The sequence below is a fragment of the Oncorhynchus nerka genome, linkage group LG15, assembly GCF_034236695.1.
Source record: "Oncorhynchus nerka isolate Pitt River linkage group LG15, Oner_Uvic_2.0, whole genome shotgun sequence".
NCBI lineage: Eukaryota > Metazoa > Chordata > Actinopteri > Salmoniformes > Salmonidae > Oncorhynchus > Oncorhynchus nerka.
The window spans coordinates 49,971,169-49,996,009 of NC_088410.1; the positions used below are offsets into that span (position 1 = coordinate 49,971,169).

At 44.1% G+C, this 24,841-nt stretch overlaps 1 protein-coding gene across 3 annotated transcripts; it reads right to left on the minus strand.

The window, feature by feature from the left end:
• Positions 1-2,933: 2,933 nt before the first annotated feature.
• Positions 2,934-23,196, minus strand: LOC115143760 (NFX1-type zinc finger-containing protein 1-like). 3 transcript variants are annotated; one of them, XM_065001661.1, is made up of 16 exons: positions 22,970-23,196; positions 19,393-19,536; positions 18,072-18,165; positions 16,743-17,980; positions 16,302-16,588; positions 15,725-15,963; positions 14,130-14,255; positions 13,774-13,922; positions 13,412-13,555; positions 9,374-9,491; positions 8,727-8,956; positions 8,384-8,523; positions 7,522-7,822; positions 6,132-6,242; positions 5,924-6,019; positions 2,934-5,707 (listed from the first exon to the last, which is right to left on the minus strand). In XM_065001661.1, exons 3-16 carry the CDS (start codon positions 18,139-18,141, stop codon positions 3,275-3,277), a joined length of 5,682 nt encoding a protein of 1,893 aa, XP_064857733.1. In that variant the 5' UTR covers positions 18,142-18,165; positions 19,393-19,536; positions 22,970-23,196; the 3' UTR covers positions 2,934-3,274. The 3 variants fall into 3 exon arrangements, with proteins under 3 accessions (XP_064857733.1, XP_064857734.1, XP_064857732.1); XM_065001662.1 differs by lacking the exon at positions 19,393-19,536; XM_065001660.1 differs by lacking the exon at positions 22,970-23,196 and having other exon boundaries at positions 19,393-22,784.
• Between the last annotated feature and the right edge of the window lie 1,645 nt (positions 23,197-24,841).

Here is a 24,841-nt window from a genome sequence, read left to right on the forward strand (position 1 = left end):
TTGTGTATCTATCCCGAGCCCATACGGGAGTTGTAGCGAGGCAAGATAGTAGCTACTAAACAACTGGATACCACGAAATTGGGGAGAAAACGGGGTAACATTGTTAGGAAAAATATGTGTTGTATTTTATTATATTCTTACTGCAAAATATGCGTTGACTGTTGTCGGTTTAATAAACAAAATAATCTGCCACGTAAGTAATTAAACAAAAAATCTGCAATTTTTTAACCACTTTTCTCCCCAATTTCGTGGTATCCATTAGTTACAGTCTTGTCCCATCGCTGCAACTCCCGTACGGACTCGGGAGAGGTGAAGGTCGGCTCTCGTACGTCCTCTGAAACACAACCCAGCCAAGCCACACTACTTCTTGACACAATGCCCACTTAACCCGGAAGCCAACTGCACCAATATGTCGGTGGAAACACCGTACAGCTGGCGACCCTGTCAGCGTGCACTGTGCCTGGCCCGCCACAGTAGTTGCTAGTGCGCGAAGGAACAAGAACATCCCTGCCAGCCAAACCCTCCCCTAAACCGGACAACGCTGTGCCAAATTGTGTACTGTCCCATTGGTCTCCCAGTCGCGGCTGACTGCGACAGAGCCTGGACTCGAACCAGGATCTCTAGTGGCACAGCTAGCACAACGATGCTGTGCCACCGGGTAGGGCCTGACCTGACCAAATTCAAATAGAAATGTGAGTTATAGATCTGTCATTATCATTGAAAGTAAGTCGAAGAATCAGTAAATCTGTTCTTACAGTGCATTCGGAAAGTATTCAGACCCCTTGACTTTTTACACTTTTTGTTACATTACAGCCTTATACTAAAATTAATTGAATTATTATTTGTCCTCATCAATCTACACACAATACCCCATAATGACGAAGCAAAAACATGTTTTTAGAAATGTTTGCATTAGATCTGGGTTTGTGACAGGGCTACATTCATCACATGAAGCGAGTGATGCAAGCTGCTGCAAAACACCCAAAATGGATGTCAGCCCTGAATCCTATGAATTGGAGAAAACAAATGTCAGTTTAGGTCTTGCTGCTTCTCTGCCAAGAATGTTATGTTTGAAATTCCGGTAATGTTTTGTTATTGGCCAGCTAGCCGTGTGTCATGTTTTGACTGAGAGTGCGAGAAATCTGCTGATCCTGCCACGCAGCCTTGAGTACCTTTCTAAATGATGCATAAAGGGTGTTTCGGTCATCTTTACAACTTCAGACTTTCAGGTGTAGTTGTGTGTGTATGTGTCTCATATCTGACTCACGGTCCTGGTGCTCGGCCATCAGGCTGGAAAGGGAACTGCTCACCACATCTGCAGCTGTTGAAAAAAAATAAGGCTACATACAAAGCACCCTGGCCCTGTCCAGAATCAACACTTCACACCTAAACCTATGGATCTGAGAAGATTGGATAGGTATAAGAAATATGGTACAAAATCTTCCCAACCTATCAGAGAGCAAGGTAAAGCTACTACTACGCAGATCTAAAATATAAATAGTTACATATAATTACAGTTCATATAAGGAAATCCGTCAATTTAAATAAATAAATGACGTCCTAATCTATGGATTTGACATGACTGGGAATACAGATATGCAAAAAAGGTAGGAGCATGGATCAGAAAACCAGTCAATATCTGGTGTGACCAACATTTGCCTCATCTCCTTCACATAGATTTGATCAGGCTGAAATGTTGTCCCATGCTGTTGTACACATCGATCCAGAGCATCCCAAACATGCTCAAAGGGTGACATGTCTGGTGAGTATGCAGCCCGTGGAAGAACTTGGACATTTTCAGTTTCCAGGAATTGTGTACAGATTCTTGCGAAATTGGCCATTGAAGGTGATCATTTGCCCACTGAAGTCAGTTACGACGCCAAACTGCAGTCGGGTCACGACCCTGGTGAGGACGGCGAGAACGCAGATGGGCTTCCCTGAGATGGTTTCTGACAGCTTTTTGATATTCTACACCTGTCAGGTGGATGGATTATCTTGGCAAAGGAGAAATGCTCACTAACAGGGATGTAAACAAATTTGTGCCCACAGCTTTTTGTGTATATGGAACATTTCTGGGATCTTTTATTTCAGCTCATGAAACATTGGACCATTGTTCATTATATATTGCTTACACTGATCTGATCTGCCAGTGCCTTAAGTGCCTAGGGAGTAAGGGTTGTCTCTGGACGGGTCCACGCCAAGTCAAACCCCTCTGCCCTGCCACCTAGTCACCTGACCATCACTTACAGGTTAGGGTCAAATACGCTATAACTCAGTTAACAAAATGTTCAGTAAATGTATTCAACTAATACATAAAGTAAGCCTATCCTAATTTAAATAAATGGCCAATGTCCAAGACACAAAGTGGAGTTTCAGTTTATCTCCATAATTAACCAGATCAAAATGGGAGAGACACTAACCCTAATCTACTCCATGCAAGGATGTCGTGGATGCTCATCCTGCCCACATCTCATCTCTGCTCTTTTCCCAGTGCTATTCAAATAACAGCAATTTCTCATATCAAGTTGCAGACAGTAGAAAAAATAATATGGGTTCCACCAAAGTACATACAGTATCCAGCACTTTGTATCCTGAACACTTGCTTTGTGCACAAGTGTGTGAATATTACTTACTTTTACAGTGTTTTCTTTTCATGCCAGAGTTGTTTTTCAGCCCCTTTATCACATTATATGAACTGAGTCAGCTGCATGATTAATGCGTGAATGTGTGTTGTTAGAAAATCATTTTGCAAACATATTGGATCATCTCAGATAATTGTATTACATTTGTGTAAAAGGCCAAAATGGCAAGTATCAAGTCAACTCTTTGTTAAATTAACAATACACTGCTGCCATCCATTGGTGTGACTAGAAAAAAAACACTCAGTTGTCTAAAAATGTAGGCCCATCATCACACATAAAAATCCAGTCTAATCGTTTGCATAATTCTTTATTGTACCGTGTGTAATGATTTTTTTTTTGATCAATCGTTAATTTTCAACTTTCAAGATCATACAGATACAGTAGCAAAAAGGCACATATAATTGCAGTATTGTACTCTGGGGTGACATTATTAAACCTCACCTCTGCGAAATAAAAATGAATATGTATTATACTTCGCGAAGCAGATTCATTTCATCACATTCAATTAATAATTTACTGTAATTTCAGAATTGAATATATCAATTAATACAGCTATGCTTTCTGGAGTACCAATTGTGATAACTGTCATATCAGTTATGACAAGTCACAATTAAACTGAAAACAATCTGGTTTTAATCATCAAGGTGCATCAGATCAAAGTTCAGTACATTATTGACTTCGGACTCTTGCGCCCCATCCATCTCTGAAGCCACTCTGTTGCCACTCACCAGAGCATGGCTTGCTCCACCAATCGTAGCGTTGCATTCTGGGCAGTTGCTTTGCTCCATGGCCCGTCCACATTCTCCGATGGCGTAGATGTGATTGTTGGGACACTTGTACCAGTGTCCAACACTCAGGTTGATAGCTTTAACAATCATCATCCTTTCTTCATCAGTGATCCCCAGGCCAGTGCTTGGTAGCTTTTTATCCAGTTCTTTAAGTGCTTGCTTTACCAAGTCCTTGTCTTGCTGAGTGAATGGCTGCAATCTCTCCAGAACCTTCCTCATGGCTCTGACCTCAGCCTGGACGTGGACCCTACGGCCTGTTCCATTAGCCATCTTGCAGCGGGCGTTAAGCTCCGCCAAAAAGGAGAGCCTCTGTAGCTCGCTCTGCAGATCAGATGCCTGCTGCTCTGAGAACTTTTGGTGATGATCCATCAGCCACCTCAGGAACTCTGGAACCTTCTCGTCAAAGTAAAAGGTTTCTACGCTTGACATGTGTCCCCTACGAATCTTCAGCAGCTTGTTCAGTCTCTCAAGTAAGGCCATCTTGTTCTCAGTGATCCATAGTTCATTTGCTGTGAGGTCGGAGGCTCTCAGTGTATCTCTGATCTGTATGTACTCCATGGGTAGGTACCTTAGCAAGTCCTCCTTGTCAATCCATTGCTGCTTAAGGACCACCTTCTGTGCCTCAATATCTGACTGTGTTCCATTAATCTTCTCCTTCACCTTTTCAATTTCCACCAGACTCCGGTTGACATGAGCCCCGTACCGGAGATTCCTGCGGATGGGTGTGCGACACTTGGGGCACTCCTTTAACTTTATTCCGGTAGCCTGCTGGTTCTCATCCATTCCCATGTATGTGTCCATGGACGTGGACTCAAACAAGTGTCCGCAGTCCTCTAGCTGAATGAAACAGGCCTCAACATCGTCCTCCGTACCAAAGAAGATCTCTGTTACCTCCTCGTGGTGGCAAGCACGACACTTGTTGGGGCAAGGGTCTCCACACAGGCCGATGCATGGGTGCCCACAGTGCAAGGTTTTGGTACAGGGTTGGGTGCATGGTGGACGGTCACAAGGCTCATGGCAAAGCTTGCTGCAGCGCTGATGAGGGCACTTCCAGGCACAAGGCTCTATGCAGGGGGAACAGGGCTGGCCGCATGGCTTCATACAGACACTATGGATGCAGCGATTCTCACAGCGCATTTGACAGGGTGGGCATCCACGTGTACAGGGCTCCCGGCACTTATGGGAGCAGACTAGGAGGCGATCACATTGGTGGAAACAGCCCATGTGGAAGCGGCCCTGGTGGCACCTCTGGCAGGAACCAGGACAGGGGTGGCCACACTTCAGCATCTGTGTGCAATGTGTCCTGCATTCTGGCTGTATGGTAGAGCTCTTATAATGACAGGGATCTTCTTGCTTGTGTCCACATTTGAGCTCCAATGTGACCATCACCATGCAGGTGGTGGTGCAGGACTCCCCACACACCAAGGCACATGGATGCCCACACATGAGCTTCTGCTGACAGGGCTCCAGGCACACAAACTTCTCCGGAGCCTGGTGACAGGGCACCATCTGCTTGTGCTGGCACTGTGGTACAATCTTTTCTACCTGCTTAAGGCAGTCAGTAGGGCACTCCTGGTAGCACTGACGTTGGCATCGATGCCCCAGCTCACAAAGGACCTTCTGGCACTTTTTGTTGCATGTGTACTTTTTGTGCTCTTGGTCGTACGGGTGGCAGGCACTGGAGCACACGTGACCACAGTTCAAGCGGAACTCGCAGGGCAGGTTGCAGCCTCCCTCGGGAGCTTGTTTGAAGTCGTCTCCGCAGGACACTTTAATGTGTCGCTCAGGGTGGTTCTGGCAGCACAAAGTCATTGCAGGGCCCACTTGGTCCTTCTCTCGCAGCATGTGCAGGATGTTGCTCCAGAGCTTGACCTTTCCCAACATGTCCATGTTTCCAATGCAGTAGAGGCCCTTCTTAGCCCTTGACAGGGCTACACAGACACGGTTGGGGATGTTCAAGAAACCCACCTTCCCCTGTTTGTTACTTCGAACCAGGGACAGCAGGACAATATCATTCTCCTCCCCTTGATATTTGTCAACAACATGAACTTTGACCCCATTGAACTCTTTGGCTGGCATGAGGTTGCGCAGACAGTGGAGTTGGCCTGTGTAAGTGGTGAGGATGGTGATCTGGAACGGCTGGTAGTCCTGTAACAAGAGGTAGCGACACAGCGCTACCACGAAGAGGGCCTCGTGGCGGTTCTGGTGACTTTTTCCATCCTTGATCTCCTCTTCATGATAATTATGCTCCACAAAGAACATGTTTGATTGAAGCCCCTGCAAGACAACGGGGGGTTGAATATAATGTATATTGGACGGCAACTAACTTCTAAAGCCTACACATATGGACGGTTTATCATGCTTTATTAATGGTACATTGAATTGACCACATGGGGAAATTCATTGATAAACATCTTCAAATGTACTCCTGCTAGGAGGGAAACTACCAGGTCAAAAATCTGTGTGCATTCATTTATGTATGCATTTATTTACCTTAACATTCTCAAAGTCCATCACTGAGGGGTGGTTCTCCAGCTCAGAGTAGATGTGAGGGACTATGAGACGGGCAATGTCTGGCCTCATGCGATGCTGTGTAGGATAGACCCAGAGTGAGAGGATTGGTCAATGGTGAATGAAGAACAAGGGCAATTGGTTTATCTGGTTTGTCTATATAAACTTCCCTACAGATTCCCACACATACCTGGTAGTTAAGTCTGACATACGGAAAGTCCATCTTGATCAGCCTCTCAAACATGGACACTTCAAGATTGAAGTTCTTGGCCAGGTCAAACACTGTTGCACTGGGCCGGAGCTAGGGGGACAATGGAGGTTGCAAGCTACATAAGTACCCCTGAACCTCAAGAGAGGATGGCATGGACCATCTCATTTCAACAGTTTTAAACAATATAAACAGACAATAGAGTTGAGGAGATCACTGTTTTTAATATGCTGCTCAGTAAACCTGAAACATTTGCAGAAATTTTGATTTTAATATGCATTGTCCCTGTCAAATAAATGTAATAAAGTAAAGAGTATGAAAATATACACTGAGTATACCAAGCTTTAGGAACACCTTCCTATTATTGAGTCCCCCCCCCCACCCCCCACCCCCTTTTCCCTCAGAAGAAGCCTCAATTCATCGGGGCATGGACTCTTAAAAGGTTTTGAAAGCATTCCACAAGGATACAGACCCGTGTTGGCTCCAATGCTTCCCACAGTTGTGTCAATTTCCACTTTTTATGTGAATACTATGTAAAATATTGGCCTGTTGGAAACTACAACTTCCTACTGCATCTGATTTATCTCTGTGAGTTCACAGAACATTTTTTAACTAAATGGAATTCAAATAATTGAACTCATGTTGATCAATTAGTTGTTTAAAAAAAGAAAATTGTTCAGCACTACCCATCTACCAATAGGTACTTTTCTTTACGAGGCATTGAAAAAAAAAACTCCCTGATCTTCGTGGTTGAATCTGTGTTTGAAATTCACTGCTCGACTGAGGGACCTTATAGATCATTGTATGTGTGGGTTACAGAGATGAGGTACTCATTCAAAAATCATGTTACACACTATGACTGCACACAGAGTCCATGCAACTTATGTGAATTGTTAAGCAAATTATTACTCCTGAACTTATTTAGGCTTACCATAAAGTGGTTGAATACGTAATTCCACTTTGACATGATGGGGTATATTGTGTAGGCCAGTGACACAAGATGTATATTTAATCAGTTTTATATTCAGGCTGTAACACAAAATATGGAGTCAAGGAGTGTGAATACTTACTGACGACACTGCATTCACTCAGAGCTAAAAGGAATTAAGTCAAGTTATTTAAGACCTTATAGCTGGGTGTGCTGGATGAACTCGTAGTTTAGCGCCACGCAGAGTTGGATGTTGATTGCATTTAAATCCCAGCCAATTAAGAAATGAAAATGACCATGGACTTTCAATTTTTTTAAAGCCCAGTTTACATTAGGAACTTGAAAAATATTCAAGCACGATGTCCAGTTGAATTCCTGGATTTAATGGAATAACAGTGAAATCTTTAAGGAGTTGACCATGCCTGACCAATGAGTGTCCTGTACCTGTTGGTGGTCTCCAATGAGGATGAGATGCTGGCAAGCCTGGCTCAGAGTGGTGATGGTGTGGGCCTCCAGTACCTCCGCCGCCTCTTCCACGATCACCAGGCGGGGACTCACTTCCTGCAAAGCTTTGCGGCATCTAGCAGCCCCCGTAGTCGTCATGCCGATGACCTTGGCATCCTTCAGGACAAATAAGTCCTCACGGAGACGAATCTCAGCCAGACGCTCGGCTGCGTCCTGATAGTCCTGCTCCGCCTGCTGGGCTCGCGTACGCAGCTCTGTCCGGTAACGCCTCACCCATAACCTGCAGACACAGAGCAGCAGTAGATTACGTCATTGAGTAGCATTTCCCTGCAAGACCACTTATATAGTCGAAATAAGTATGTCATCAGAATGATATAAAACCCATAGAACAAGTTGTGTTTACCAGACATAATCATACAGCACAATCAAAATCAGAATATCTGAGATTCGTAATAATGCATTGAGCAGAGTCCTTTATTACTTGTGTGATTGACGGAGTCAATCAAACAGGCTGAAGCTGTGGCTTAACATTACATTTTGGGGTTTAATCCAAGATAGCTTTTTGGCCGGCACACAACTGAGCCTTGCACTAGTCTTTCCCCAGTCAGATCAAGCCAAGTGCACACCTGTGTGGCCATGATAACTTTGCATTCACAAGCTAAGCACAGTTACACAGTTACACAGTGACAGAACGTTTTATAGAGCAAAATCTTGCCTTTGAGGTGAGGGGATCAGTGCATACATTTTCTCTGTAATTAGTTGACATAATTATGCTCAATGGGAATAAACGCTCTAGCAGAATGCCGTTGCCTAGGGGATGAGGGGGGGGGGGGGGTATTACCGGTACAGTCTCCATCTGTCTGGCAGACTGAGAGCCCACACATCCAGAATGGAGTCCTCCTCATCCTCACTCACGGCTGAGCTCCTGCCCAGCTCCCTCCTAATACGATGTTTCATCTTCCTCTTCTGTACCCGCTGCATCTGCACACATACAGAGAGACACGCAGGCTTTTCAAATAACTTTGACAACACTTTAACTCAGCACCTGTCTTTCTACAATACTCCTAAGCTCAATACTTTAAAGCAGGAGGTTGTCAATTTGAAATCCATAAGCAACTCAATTGGTTTATGATTCAACGTCTTTTGGTTATGTTGTTGGCTCAGGGTTAATTATTGGTTCTCACCTCCCAGCCTTCTTCACTCTGCTCTGCCTGTATCTCGATGTTCTCCAGGTTCATGGCCAGCATCAGTTCCGCCATGTCTCTGACTATCTCCTCCGTCTTTCTAAGATCTTCATCCCGACCATGATGCGTGTTTGAGGCTTCTACAAAGCGTTCCGCCTGGATCAGGTCTGCCTCCTCCGCTATCTCGATCAGGTCGTCCTCTTCCTCTTCAGCTTCGTCCATTTCCACATCTATCATAAAATAGAGAGGTGAAAATGGGTGAGGAGTGAGGACCAGAGTTTCTAACTTCCTAGTAGTTCTCTCAACATGAAAATGAGCACTGACCCCCCCCCCCCCCCCCCCCCCCCATATAGTTTCAGTTAGGATCAAAGGGAGTTTTAAATGAAACAAAAAGAGTTCAAAGAGACTAAATAAAATAAAATAAAATAAATCAAAGTTTATTTTATTGGTCGCCTACACAGATTTGTAGATGTTATCGCACGAGCAGCAAAATGCTTGTGTTAATAGCTACATGAATAATATATTCACAAGCAAGGTTGACAAATACAATCCCACAAAGAGAAGCATTTCTCTGCACCTGTTCCGTTTATTATCTGTGTGATCATGTTGTCTTGTCTACGCTCTGTGGTACTGCAGTGGCTTCTCACCTGCATTGCAATTTTGAGGATGTGGCGTCCTCTGCTGGAAGACAGTGAAACCTAATCCCAGCCACTCCATAACAAGAGACGGCTTCTTCCCACCATAGCTCTCAAAGCCATCCAATGCCTGAGGATTACATATTAATAGTAAGAATTGTCTCCTCTATGGCCAATGACAGATTACCACAGTTCAACATCGTTTCATAAAGCTTTTCTGGGAATGCCAGACCTACTTTTTGAATCTCATGCCTTGTAGAGGCAGTTGGGGTTAGCGTACTCATATTAGTTGTCCTATCCGACGATAACATCAAATCAAATTGTATTTGTCACATGCTCAGAATACAACAAGTGTAGACCTTACCGTGAAATGCTTACTTACAAGCCCTTAAACAACAATGCAGTTAAGAAAAATAATAGTTAAGAACAAATATTTACTAAATAAACTAAAGTAACAAATAAAAGAGCAACAATAAAATAACAATAACAATATATACAGGGGGTACCGGTACCTAGTCAATGTGCGGGGGTACAGGTTAGTCGAGGTAATTGAAGTAATATGTACATGTAGGTTGGGGTAAAGTGACTATGTATAGATAATAAACAGCGAGTAGCAGCAGCGTAAAAAAGGGGGGGGGGGTCAATTCAAATAGTCCAGGTAGCCCTTTGATTAGCTGTTCAGAAGTCTTATGGCTTGGGGGTAGAAGCTGTTAAGAAGCCTCTTGGACCTAGACTTGGCGCTCCGGTACCGCTTGCCGTGCGGTAGCAGAGAGAACAGTCTATGACTAGGGTCACTGGAGTCTTTGGCATTTTTAGGGCCTTCCTCTGACACTGCCTGGTATAGAGGTCCTGGATGGCAGGAAGCTTGGCCCCAGTGATGTACAGGGCCGTACACACTACCCTCTGTAGCGCCTTGCGGTCAGAGGCCAAGCAGTTGTCATACCAGGCAGTGATGCAAACAGTCAGGATGCTCTTGATAGTGCAGCTGTATAACTTTTTGAGGATCTGAGGACCAATGCCAAATCTTTTCAGTCTCCTCAGGGGGAATAAGCATTGTCGTGCCCTCTTCACAACTGAGGTGTTTGGACCATGATAGCTCTCAACCTGCTCCACTACAGCCCCGTTCAATGAGAATGGGGGAGTGCTCGGCCATCCTTTTCTTGTAGTCCACGATCATCTCCTTTGTCTTGATCACATTGAGGGAGAGGTTGTGGTCCTGGCACCACACTTCCAGATCTCTGACCTCCTCCCTATAGGCTGTCTTACTGTTGTCTGTGATCAGGCCCGCCACTGTTGTGTCGTCGGTTAACTTAATGATGGTGTTGGAGTCGTGCTTGGCCACACAGTCATGTGTGAACAGGAAGTACAGGAGGAGACTAAGCACTCACCCCTGAGGGGCCCCCGTGTTGAGGATCAGCGTGGCAGATGTGTTGTTGCCAACCCTTACCATCTGAGGACGGCCCATCAGGAAGACCAGGATCCAGTTGCAGAGGGAGGTGTTTAGTCCCAGGGTCCTTAGCTTAATGATGAGCTTTGAGGGCACTATGGTGTTGAACGCTGAGCTGTAGTCAATGAAAAGCATTCTCCCTTAGGTGTTCTTTTTGTCCAGGTGAGAAATGGGAGTGTTGAGTGCAATAGAGATTGTGTCATCTGTGGATCTGTTGGGGCGGTATGCAAATTGGAGTGGGTCTAGGGTTTCTGGGATGATGGTGTTAATGTGAGCCATAACCAGCCTTTCAAAGCACTTCATGGCTACAGATGTGAGTGCTACGGGTCAGTAGTCATTTACATGCTGAACACACCACCGGTGTCGCATGCGAGAGCATTGCAAAATAAAAGTACACAAACATGTTTTTCAATCGTTGCACCCATACTGTTCGCACATGTCTGCGTAGCCAGGTGCTAAAATAGAAGTTGGTTCTATTTGTGACACTTGATGCACTGCAAGTCCCACTTCTCCCATCTCCTCATTGGTTTTTAGGAGTATATACCCACGTGGGGGAATGAAAGATGAACTGAGGCCCACACGCCAGTCCAGTTGTTGGTAGTAATGCACCTTAACGTTGGTTGCCAAACGCCATATGAAGTCCAAAGAAGAAGCCTGAAGGAGGGATAACTAGAAACAAACTCATTTGACCCTTTTATCTGTGGATTAATTGTTGGAGTAGAGCACCTTGTGCATTTCAGGTAAAATAACAATCCAATGTTTATATCCCAGGACAAATTAGCTAGCAACAGCAAGCTAGCTAGCTAAAGTGCTGTAAATGTTTAAGGCTTTTCTACCTGTCCCCAAATTAATATACAGTGGGGCAAAAAAGTATTTAGTCAGCCACCAATTGTGCAAGTTCTCCCACTTAAAAAGATGAGAGAAGCCTGTAATTTTCATCATAGGTACACTTCAACTATGACAGACAAAATGAGAGAGAAAAAAGTCCAGGAAATCACATTGTAGGATTTATAATGAATTTATTTGCAAATTATGGTGGAAAATAAAGTATTTGGTCAATAACAAAAGTTTCTCAATACTTTGTTATATACCCTTTGTTGGCAATGAGAGGTCAAACGTTTTCTGTAAGTCTTCACAAGGTTTTCACACACTGTTGCTGGTATTTTGGCCCATTCCTCCATGCAGATCTCCTCTAGAGCAGTGATGTTTTGGGGCTGTTGCTGGGCAACACGGACTTTCAACTCCCTCCAAAGATTTTCTATGGGGTTGAGATCTGGAGACTGGCTAGGCCACTCCAGGACCTTGAAATGCTTCTTACGAAGCCACTTCTTCGTTGCCCGGGCGGTGTGTTTGGGATCATTGTCATGCTGAAAGACCCAGCTATGTTTCATCTTCAATGCCCTTGCTGATGGAAGGAGGTTTTCACTCAAAATCTCACGATACAGGGCCCCATTCATTCTTTCCTTTACACAGATCAGTCGTCCCGGTCCCTTTTCAGAAAAACAGCCCCAAAGCATGATGTTTCCACCCCCATGCTTCACAGTAGGTATTGTATTCTTTGGATGCAACTCAGCATTCTTTGTCCTCCAAACACGACGAGTTGAGTTTTTACCAAAAAGTTATTATTTTGGTTTCATCTGACCATATGACATTCTCCCAATCTTCTTCTGGATCATCCAAATGCTCTCTAGAAAACTTCAGACGGGACTGGACATGTACTGGCTTAAGCAGGGGGACACGTCTGGCACTGCAGGAGTTGAGTCCCTGGCGGCATAGTGTGTTACTGATGGTAGGCTTTGTTTCTTTGGTCCCAGCTCTCTGCAGGTCATTCACTAGGTCCCCTCGTGTAGTTCTGGGATTTTTGCTCACCGTTCTTGTGATCATTTTGACCCCACGGGGTGAGATCTTGCGTGGAGCCCCAGATCGAGGGAGATTATCAGTGGTCTTGTATGTCTTCCATTTCCTAATAATTGTTCCCACAGTTGATTTCTTCAAACCAAGCTGCTTACCTATTGCAGATTCAGTCTTCCCAGCCTGGTGCAGGTCTACGATTTTGTTTCTGGTGTCCTTTGACAGCTCTTTGGTCTTGGCCATAGTGGAGTTTGGAGTGTGACTGTTTGAGGTTGTGGACAGGTGTCTTTTATACTGATAACAAGTTCAAACAGGTGCCATTAATACAGGTAACGAGTGGAGGACAGAGGGGCCTCTTAAAGAAGAAGTTACAGGTCTGTGAAAGCCAGAAATCTTGCTTGTTTGTAGGTGACCAAATACTTATTTTCCATCATAATTTGCTAAATAAATTCAATAGAAATCCTACAATGTGATTTTTTTTCTCATTTTGTCTGCCATAGTTGAATGTTACCTATGATGAAAATTACAGGCCTCCCTCATCTTTTTAAGTGAGAGAACTGTCCTGATCGCATCTGGTGTGGGTGGACAAAATCAACATGCGCGCGATTGCGGGTACATAGTTCTAGTAGTAGCTGTGGTGATGGAACTATTAATTATAGTCGTAGAAGTAGTCACCAGCCTGATAGTTGTAATTATAAAGGTCAGACAGAGGCTAAAAATCTTTATATTTTACAGTGCTATCAAAGACTCACTGGCTGTAGCGTCAGGCTATCCCAGTGTTTCTCTGAGATGAACTTTTGGAGGTACTGCTCCCTTAGGACGCCCCGAAGACTGCACTCCAGCTGCACAGACTGAGTCTGGATCTTAGTCTCTTCTGTCCGCAATGCATCATAGATCTGAGGGGAAACAATATTCTGAACATCACTATGTGATATTATTTCGCTGATTGACTTTTCCCGAAAGATAGCCAACCTGACTGTTACATTCCTGACAAAAATGATATCTGAACTACATTCACTTCAATAGCTACATTTACAATTTACATTTTGAAGACTATTTCTAAAATGTTCACATATTGGTCAGTGTATCTTTCAGGTTTCAAGTTGGGCCTCACCTCACAGTTGGCACGGCGAAGATGTGGCGGTAGGTTGCGGCGGAAGTAATGGGAGCTTTTCAGCTCTCTCAGGGTGAAACGCTTCAGGACCTCACTGTTGCTTTGCCCACCCACTCTCACAATACCGTCTGGTAGAAACTTGTGGATGCCTATGGTACACATTGTTTAACAAATTAAAAAAGGTGCTCATACATACAACAACAAAAGTGCCCTTCAGAATTATGTTTGGTCAAACACAAAATGATGGTATGCAGCATCTGAGATTCTTCAAGTATGGCTTGAGGTGGAAAATAACTTCATTTGAGACACAAAAGTAGCGTGAGATGTGTGCAATGTTGAGAAAAAAGGAGGACTACCTTCTAGGAACTGGTCCAGAGCGTGGTTGGTGTAACAAACCACCAGCATGGGGGAGGTGAAACCTCTCCCCATCTCCTGATTGGTAAGCAGAGCCTGGGCGATCTTTAGTCCTGTGTAGGTCTTCCCTGGGATTATGAGTAAGGAAAGAAAATGTCTAAAAGTGTTACACTCCTGCAGAGCTGTTGCACTAAAGACGACGTTACAAGAAGCAACGTGGCACAATTTCTCAGCTTTTGGCCTGGAACATTTTTATGTGTATACAGTACCAGCCAAAAGTTTGGCCACACGTGCTCATTCAAGGGTTTTTATTTATTTTGACTCTTTTCTACATTGTAGAATAATAATAGTAGCAAAAGACCAAGTCCATATTATGACAAAAACAACTCAAATAAGCAAAGAGAAGCGAGAGTCCATCATTACTTTAAGACACGAAGGTCAGTCAATGGGGAACATTTCATAAGAACTTTGAAAGTTTCTTCAAGTGCAGCCGTAAAAACCATCAAGTGCTATGATGAAACTGGCTCTCATGAGGATCCGCCACAGGAAAGGAAGACCCAGAGTTACCTCTGCTGCAGACGAGAAGTTTATTAGTTACCAGCCTCAGAATCTGCAGCCCAAATAAATGCTTCAGAGTTCAAATAACAGACACATCTCAACATCAACTGTTCAGAGGAGACTGCGTGAGTCAGGCATTCATGGTCGAATTGCTGCAAAGAAACCACTACTAAAGGACAACAATAAAAATAAACTTGCTTGGGCCAAGATACATGAGCAATGGACATTAGACCGGTGGAAATCTGTGCTTTGGTCTGATGAGTCAAATTTGAGATTTCTGGTTCCAACCGCCATGTCTTTGTAAGACACAGAGTAGGTGGACAGTTGATCTCTACATGTGTGGTTTCCACTGTGGTGCTTGCAGGAAGAGGTATAATGGTGTGGGGGTGCTTTTCTGGTGACACAATCTGTGATATATTTAGAATGCAAGGCACACTTAACAAACATGGCTACCACAGCATTCTGCAGCAATACGCCATGCCATCTGGTTTGCGCTTGGTCGGACTTGTTTTTCAATGGGACTATGACTCAACACACCTCCAGGCTGTGTAAGGGCTATTTGACCAAGAAGGAGGGTGATGGAGTGCTGCATCAGATGACCTGGTCTACACAATCACCTAACCTCAACCTAATTGAGATGGTTTGGGATGAGTTAGACCGCAGAGTGAAGGAAAAGCAGCCAACAAGTGCTCAGCATATGTGGGAACTCCTTGAAGACTGCTGGAAAAGCATTCCACATGAAACTGGTTGAGAGAATGCCAAGAGTGTGCAACACTGTCCAGGAAAAGGGTGGTTACTTTGAAGAATCTAAAATATAAAACATTTTGATTTAACACTTTTTTGGTTACTACATGATTCCATATGTGTTATTTCATAGTTTTGATGTCTTCCCTATTATTCTACAATGTCGAAAATAGTTGTTAAAAAAATAAAGAAAAGCCCTTGAATGAGTAGGTGTGTCCAAACTTTTGACCGGTACTGTACATTTACGTAAACATGATCTATTCAATATGTATGACTTATTAAAAATGTATCCCACCTGTGCCTGGGGGTCCCTGGATGATAGCCAGCTCCTTGGTGAGTGCGAACTGAAGGGCTCTCATCTGAGACTCGTCCAACCCCAGCTGCTCCATGGGGGGCCAGTCTTCAGGATCCAGGGTGTGAAAGCTCTTGATACTGCTCTTAAACTCAGGCGCCGCAATAGCAGACAGGTCATACGTATCTGCCCTGGGCAGGTAGGCAGGAGGTTCGACGTCTGAGCTGCATTCCACTATATACCTGTAATTTACATGTTGTCATAAATCATAAATGTCATTCTTCATTACAAGAATTGACATGTGGTGAACATAATTTCTGTCAAATTCATCTAGTATCTGGCGGAATAATTAAGTCACTCACAACCCATGTTAAGCACTTTGAGATCAGAAGCATGTAACTGTATCAATACAATCAGTAAGTCTCATTGTCAGAAAAGCGTGATGAAAACCCAATATTTTGTCTTAAACTTGTCCCAAAGCTGATTAGCCTGACTCTTTATCTCATATAGCATCAACAACACTGGTGCATTCACAAGCTAATTGTTGAAATTAAGAACGCCAGACAGACAGTACACCGACCTCTGAAAGGGCAGATCCTCTACCTCCAGCTCCTGCAGCCCTTCGAGGACGTAGCGGTAGGCCTCGAAGTAGGCTGTGGTCTCCACCATGAGGAAGGATTGGTGGGCCTCCACTCCGGCCAGGGCTCGCCTGCTCTCCCCTAAGAAACTGAGCTGGACAAAGCCCTTCTCTAGCTCCTTGGGGTCCCGGTCCGACACAGTAGCAAACAGGAAGGTGTCAAAGTTGTCACAGGACATGCAGAGCAGGGAGCCGTATATCAGCCGCTTGGAGTTTTGCCAGCGGACAAACTGTGCGGGACAGAGAAGAACATGAGCATATATTTGAATACACTCTTCGTATATGGAAAAATATTGTATGTATTAATGTAATTTCAAAGAGTATTGTATAATCTCACTATTTTATCATTTTTCTATTCAATTACTCTTAATCAAACTCACTGACCTTAAGAGGATGGGAGTCAAACTGGACCTTATAGGCCAAACCAGACGGGGTGCACAATGGTACCACCAGTCGAGTGTCAAAGTACACTCTGATATCATCAAAGCGCCACTTTCTTAAAGGGATGTCTTTATTGCCCAGGTCTTGCTGGCTCTGAATCAGCTGCTGGATGCCCTCTCGAAGAGGCCTCACAAAGTCCTCTCGCATGAGCCGGAAGTGCGTGTCCAGGTAGAGCAGTCCGCTGGCGTAGCGTTGGGAGATGAGGTTGGGCCTGAGGTAGGATCTCTGGTCCTGGTGGAACTCTTTGGGGGTGGGGTAGATGGGCAGGGTCCTGAAGTCGGCCTCCCCAGGTGGGGCGTCTTCCTGGGCGGTTATGAAGGAGTAGTAATCAGACCTCAGGGTGCCCTCCCTGGCTCTCTCCTGGAGGTGCTCGACCAGGCCCTGGATCCTATCCAGGTTCTCCACCGTCTGCTCCAGGACGTCCACCCCCACGGCTTGCAGGCTGTTGATGACTGGTCTGAAGAGGGCCACTATCATGGACACGCCCTTTATAGAGCTAGCTGGGAAGATGCTGAGCACCTTGGAGAGAAGGGTCATGATGTTGTCCAAGTGCTGGGGGTATTGTTCCCGGCGAGTGTGGTCAAACTCGGATCCCATTCCCATCACATAATGGGGCAGGATGGTTCGGAGGAATCCGGAATCCTTGATTAAGCGAGTCAAGCACTGTACGGTTTGGCGGTCGGTTTTGGACAAGAAGGCCTTGCATAATACTTGGCAGAGAAGCTGAACAAGGTCCTGTCGCATCTCTCTCTCGTCGAGGAGAGCTTCCAGTCCATCGCTCAAGGACAGAGTGATGGCTACCTCTGAAGGGTCTTTCCCTGATAGCTTCTCCAAGGTTTTGTACTCAATTGGATGAACCTGAGGGGTGCCACCGCCTATAGATCTTCCTCTCCCTCCCCCTCTTCCTCTACCACCCCTTCCTCTACCACCCCCTCTCCCTCCCCCTCTATTTTCTCTGCCTCCCACTATCTCCCTTCCTCCTCCTCCCGCTCTACCACCCTTACCCCTGGCATCCTCCCCTGCTCTTCCTCTTCTCTTCCCTGCTCTGTCATCTCGCTCTCTCCTATCCTCCCTCGGGTTCCCCCCATTAACCCCTCTCATCTCTTCCCTTGGCCCCCTACCTCTTCCCCCTCTCCCTTGGTTGGCTATCCCTTCCTCTTCTTTCTGACCAGCCTCAGCACCTGAGGCAAACAACAGGGAAATCTATATCAATCTAAAGAAGGAAATGCCAATCGTGTTTTGCCTGTCCAAAATAAAAATAAATCTCCTTACCTCTTCTGTGATCGACATGGTTGGCTCCTCCTCTACCTCTCCGTTGCCCCCCTCTGTTTGGGGGATCCATTCAGGATGACTTACTATTGGTCCTCTAAGACAAGTAATGAAACCCAACACAATTTGAATGTTTATAACAAATGGAATTTGCAATTTCTTAAAATAGATTCCAAAACAGAGGCAAACTTGATATTTATGCATGATTATTTTATATTGTGGTGGATGACGTGTTCCATCTAAAGGATACAGCAAGAGATTACATTGAAATGGCATAGGTTTAAATTCGACAGAAATTACATCACTTGGATACAGTCAGTGAATACATGATACAATGTAACAGTATGTTATCAAACTAAATCTGTATACCTTCGAAACCAAATTATTTCACCCTCAAAATGTTAGCATGGACTGTCTTTTTATGACAGTTATGCAATGATGCAAATAGTGAATCCTTTGCTAATTTTGAAATTAAAACCATTTTTTGCCAAGTGTGTAAACCAAGTGACTGTGATATTACATTCAATTTTGTGTACTGAAGAAAAATATAAATGCAACATGTAAAGTGTTGGTCCCCATGTTTCATGAGCGGAAATAAATGATGCCAGAAATGTTCCATACCTACAAAAAGCTTATTTCCATAAAATGTTGTGCACAAATTTGTTTACATCCTTGTTAGTGAGCATTTCTCCTTTGCCAAGATAACCCATCCACCTGACAGGTGTGGCATATCAATAAGATGATTTAGTAGCATGATCATTACACAGGTGCAACTTGTGGCGGACAATAAAAGGCCACTCTAAAATGTGCAGTTTTGTCACATAACACAATGCCACAGATGTCTCAAGTTGAGGACCCGTGCAATAGGCATGCTGACTGCCAGAATTTCCACTGGTGCTATGTCAAAGAATTGAATGTTAATTTCTCTACTATACACCGTCTCCAACGTCGTTTTAGAGTAGTATGTCCAACTGGCTTCACAACCACAGACCACGTGTAACCTCTCTTGTGGGGAAAAACTCATTCTGATTGGTGGGCCTGGCTCCCATGTGGGTGGGCCTATGCCATACCAGGCTCACCCATGGCTGCGCCCCTCCCCAGTCATGTGAAATCCATAGATCAGGGCCTCATGCATTTATTTCATTTGACTGATTTCCTTATATGAACTTTAACTCAGTAAAACCTCACATTGTTGAATGTTGCGTTTATATTTTTATTCAATATATTTACTCGTTATTTACTAGAGCCGAAAGTGTGGTCGCTTGATACATTTTCTATTCTAGAGCTTTCGATAAAACAAAGCAATATAAAATGAAAAACATACCTTGTTATGAACTTGTGATTGTTTTTGTGATTCCTGTCCCAATATTCAGACTACGTTTTAATATGTGGATTAAAGTTGTCCTTGTCTGGTTGACAGTAATGATCAGTTTAGTCCTTCTCTGCGGGTCAGTGTTGGTGAATTCACCTATGTGAAATTAGCCACAATAAGGATAAACCACAAAAGTGGAATTTGCAGGTCGCCTTCAAAATAAAAGACCCCCATTGACAGTGAATCAAACGGATTCAAATAGTGGAATCATGCCATATTTGGAGTAAATAATGCTTAACAAGTTCATAATGTTGTTAAATAAATCCAACAAGAGACAATAATAATTTGTTCATTTGACACAACAAAAAAATGTGCAGTTGAAATCACACTGTCGATGTATTAGACTTTAGAATGGCATTGGGGCCATACTTATAAGCACTGTCTGTACAGCCTAACCTATGGATGTTGAAACCATGAAAATCAGACTACTCAGTTGACACTCACACAACACAACTGTGTAAGAGTTTACACAAATATTAGCATCGTAGCAGGACTTTGACTGTGGGAAATCACCTTTCCAGTCAGTCTATTGTATGTATTGGACATTCATATTATTATTATTATTATTATTATTATATATGTATTTTTAAACTATTTTAGGCACAATGCAACCAGACATGTTGATACAGTACAATGCCATTATTATCATCAAGGATGACTCAAAAAAGTTAAGACGTATTTCCATTATGGTCCTCATGAAAATACATGAAAAGAAAACCTAAACAAGATTATAACATGAAAACAAAATACTTCTCATCAATAGGGAGGAAACCGTACAAGAAATAAAAATAGATTACCAAGTAACATTCATTGAAATAATTATACTTTCTTTAAGCCTGTGCAGTATTAAGCATTCTGCCCATAAATCATTACTTAAGGTTTACTGTATCTTCAAACTCTCTAGCGTAGGGATGGATTTTATATGGTTTGGTACACCATCCCATTCATCGGCACCAGTGTTAAGGAAAAAGCACTTTACTGCCATGCTCCTATAGCGCAGCGGTCTGATACTAGCTCTGGCGTGATGGCTATCAAATGAAATGTTATTTGTCACACGCGCCGAATACAACAGGTGTTACAGTGAAATGCTTACAAGACCTTAACCAACAATGCAGTTTTAATAAAAAATAAGTGTTAAGTAAAAAAAATAGATACGTTTTTTAAAAAGTCAAATAAAAGTATCAAACCATATACAGGGGGTACCGGTACAGAGTCAATGTGCGGGGGCACCGGTTAGTCGAGGTAAATTGAGGTAATATATACATACATCTTATGGCTTGGGGGTAGAAGCTGTTTAGAAGCCTCTTGGACCGAGACTTGGCGCTCCGGTACCGCTTGCCGTGCGGTAGCAGAGAGAACAGTCTATGACTAGGGTGACTGGAGTCTTTGGCAATTTTTAGGGCCTTCCTCTGAAACTGAATGGTACAGAGGTCCTGGGTGGCAGAAAGCTTGGCCTCAGTGATGTACTTGGCCGTATGCACTACCCTCTGTAGTGCCTTGCGGGCGGAGGCCGAGCAGTTGCCATACCAGGCAGTGATGCAAACAGTCAGGATGCTGTTGATGGTGCAGCTGTAGAACTTTTTGAGGATCTGAGGACCCATGCCAAATCTTTTCAGTCTCCTGAGGGGGAATAGGCTTTGTCGTGCCCTCTTCACGACTGTCTTGTGTGTTTGGAACATGACAGTTTGTTGGTGATGTGGACACCAAGGAACTCGAAGCTCTCAACCTGCTCCACTTCAGCCCGGTTGATGAGAATGGGGCTGGGCTCGGCCCTCCTTTTCCTGTAGTCCACAATCATCTCTTTTGTCTTGATCACGTTGAGGGAGAGGTTGTTGTCCTGGCACTACACAGCCAGGTCTCTGACCTCCTCCCTATAGGCTGGCTCATCGTTCTTGGTGATCAGGCCTACCACTGTGGTGTCATCTGCAAACTTAATGATGGTGTTGGAGTTGTGCCTGGCCATGCAGTCATGAGCGAACATGGAGTACAGGAGGGGGCTGAGTACGCCCCCCTGAAGGGCCCCCGTGTTGAGGCTCAGCGTGGCAGATGTGTTGTTACCTACCTTTACCAACTGGGGGCAGCCCGTCAGCAAGTCCAGGATCCAGTTGCAGAGGGAGGTGCTTAGTCCCAGGGTCCTTAGCTTAGTGATGAGCTTTGAGGACACTATGGTGCTGAATGCTGAGCTATAGTCAATGAACAGCATTCTCGCGTACGTGTTCCTTTTGTCCAGCTGGGAATGGGCATTGTAGAGTGCATCATCTGTGGATCTGTTGGGGCGGTATGCAAATTGGAGTGGGTCTAGGGTTTCTGGGATAATGGTGTTGATGTGAGCCATGACCAGCCTTTCAAAGCACTTCATGGCTACAGATGTGAGTGCTATGGGTCGGCAGCCATTTTGGCAGGTTACCTTAGTGTTCTTGGGCACAGAGACTATGGTGGTCTGCTTGAAACATGTTGGTATTTCAGACTCAGGTTGAAATTGCCTGTTGGTCAGTGCATGCTCGGAGTACATGTCCTGGTAATCTGTCTGGCCCTACGGCCCGTGAATGTTGACCTGTTTAAAGGTCTTACTCACATCAGCTATGGAGAGCGTGATCACACAGTCGTCCGGAACAGCTGATGCTCTCATGCATGTTTCAGTGCTAGTTGCCTCGAATCGAGCATATAAATAATTCAACTCGTCTGGTTGGCTCGTTTCACTGGGCAGCTTGCGGCTGTGCTTCCCTTTGTAGTCTGTAATAGTTTGCAAGCCCTGCCACATCCAATGAGCGTCGGAGCCGGTGTAGTATATTCAATCTTCGCCCTGTATTGACGCTTTGCCTGTTTGATGGTTTGTCGGAGGGCATAGCAGGATTTCTTATAAGCTTCCGGGTTAGAGTCCCACTCCTTGAAAACGACAGCTCTATCCTTTAGCTCAGGGCAGATGTTGCCTGTAACCCAAGGCTTGAGCCTCTAATTAAATTAAAATAACCAGACAGGTAACTGGGGGCAAGGTCATGACCATCAACAGTTTGTTCAGTTCCCTGAAATTATTAGGACCAATGCCGTCCTAGAGCTGAGCTTGAGAATAATTCTCATTAGTTTGTTTTGGGGCATTTGAACTGTATTATAGCACTGTGCAGCCTGTGGATGTTGCACCCATTAAATGGGAGATAAGCCTACTCAGTGACACTCACAGAACACAACTGTGTAGAGTTTACACAAATAGTAGTGTCTTTGCCCTTATTGCAGGAGGTCAAAGGGTTGTGAGGCTAACCAGTGTGAAATGGCTAGTTAGTTTGCGGTGCATGCTAGTAGTGTTTCAGTCGGCGACGTCACTCGATCTGAGACCTTGAAGTAGTTGTTTGAAATATGACATGATTCCACTATTTGTATCCGTTGGAATCACTTTCAATTCGGAACTTTTATTTTGAAGGCAACACGCAAATTCCGTTATTGCGGCAAAATAATCCTTATTGTGGCCAGCTTCACATAGGTGAGGCGGCAGAAGGGGCGATAACGTAACGTCGGGCAAAAATGTACTACTTACCAGACGCTTACCAGACGCTTTTATCCAGAGCGAGTTACAGTAGTGATTGCATACATTTGAATACCTTTTTCGTCCAGCGGTCGTGCCGCAGCAAGCCAAATTGGTGGTGTGATGTCGAAACTAAACGTAATCTAGCTTCAAATCAAAGAGCCAAAAACGATTCTCACATAAAAATAGTTGGCAACACTGATTCCATGAGGCGCTCTTCAAATGGGCCCTGGCCGTTTCCTGTTAGTTTCGTTTTCCAAATGATATGCTGCGTTCCAGTGGGAAGTCGGAAATGTTCGCCATCCGAGCATTCGAAAAAACTGGGAACTCTGGAACAAAATTGCTCCTGGCTGGGAAAAAATGGATTTGAACGATCACACAACTTGGTATTCCAATTCGGGATTCAGGCCTCTTTCTAGAGGTCTGAATTTCCGACCTGAAAATCACTGAAGTCATGAATTGACCTCGTATTTTCGGAGTTCCCAGTTGTTTTGAATGCGGCAATATACAGTATGCGTGTGCCGAACTCGTCGTATCCGTTTTATCACACTTGAAACTCGCAATAGGATTTACTAGTGATATAAAAACCCAGTAGTGCGCTTTAAATGCCAATAAAGCCTATACCACAAATATAACAATGAGACAGATATGTCACTGTATAAATGTGAAGCATCTGCTTAGCGGTTCCGCTCATTACCAGGAGGGCTTCCGGGTGGCGCAGCGGTCTAAGGCACTGCATCTCAGTGCTAGAGGCGTCAAATCCAGGCTGTATCACAACTGTCTGTGGTTGGGAGTCCCATCATTATAAATAATAATTTGTTCTTAACTGACTTGCCTTTTTAAATAAAGGTTCAATTTTAAAAAAAATATAATAGTAAATATGATGGTGAGAGGAATCCCAGACCGGTAGATGGAATGAGATGGATTTTAGAGGACATTCTGCAAATGTTCTCATTGATGAAATATTTGATGTCAATACAGTTTTCTATTCCCAAAACTAGAATCTGCTACGAACAGAGTGAATTCAGTTTTGTAGACTGTATCCTTTGGTGTTGTTTAGGAGCACAAGGAGGACTTGAGTTTTAGCACAGCCGCACTTCACTGCGTAGTCGTTCCCTAACAGAAATATGCAAATGCATGCTACAAGGAGCAAGCAGGGTCCTGCTAGCTAGCTCGTTCTTGGCTCTGCACCCCTCCCTGCTTGTTCTGCCCTATGACTCATTTGTTCCCATGGTTAACGGCAGGCTGTGGCCTGTCATGGGTTAGTTATAAACATTTGCTATACGTCAAGTACGCACAGGGTTGCCATGTTCGAGGTTTTCCCGAAATTGGTCTACTTTGAAAACGATGTCGTGGATGAAAATGTATTGGTCGCGGGTTGCAAGCCGTCATTGTAAATAAGAATTTGTTCTTAACTGACTTGTCTAGTTACATTTAGAAAAAATATATAGGCTTATATATATTTATCTGTGACCTGCTGCTGCTGACTATCAGGCTGTGGTGAGGTGTGTGTGTGTGTGTGTGTGTGTGTGTGTTCAGAGGGCTGCAACAGGAAGCTTAGTCGACTATTGGATGAATCACGTGAGTGAGAGAGGCCCACACATCATGACAACTTTTTAGCAGTTCTAGATATGCTATTTGGTCCCCCCACCACACCATGATCAGCTGTTAAAAAGCATTTGATTGATGGTAACAGTCAGTCAGATTAGGGTGCAGGTAAAAATATATATAATATTAATAAACACTGGCTGTTGTTCACAAGCATATACAGTACCAGTCAAAAGTGTGGACACCTACTCATTTAAGTTTTTTTTAAACTATTTTCTACATTGTAGAATAGTGAAATCATCCAAACTATGAAATAACATATATGGAATCATGTAG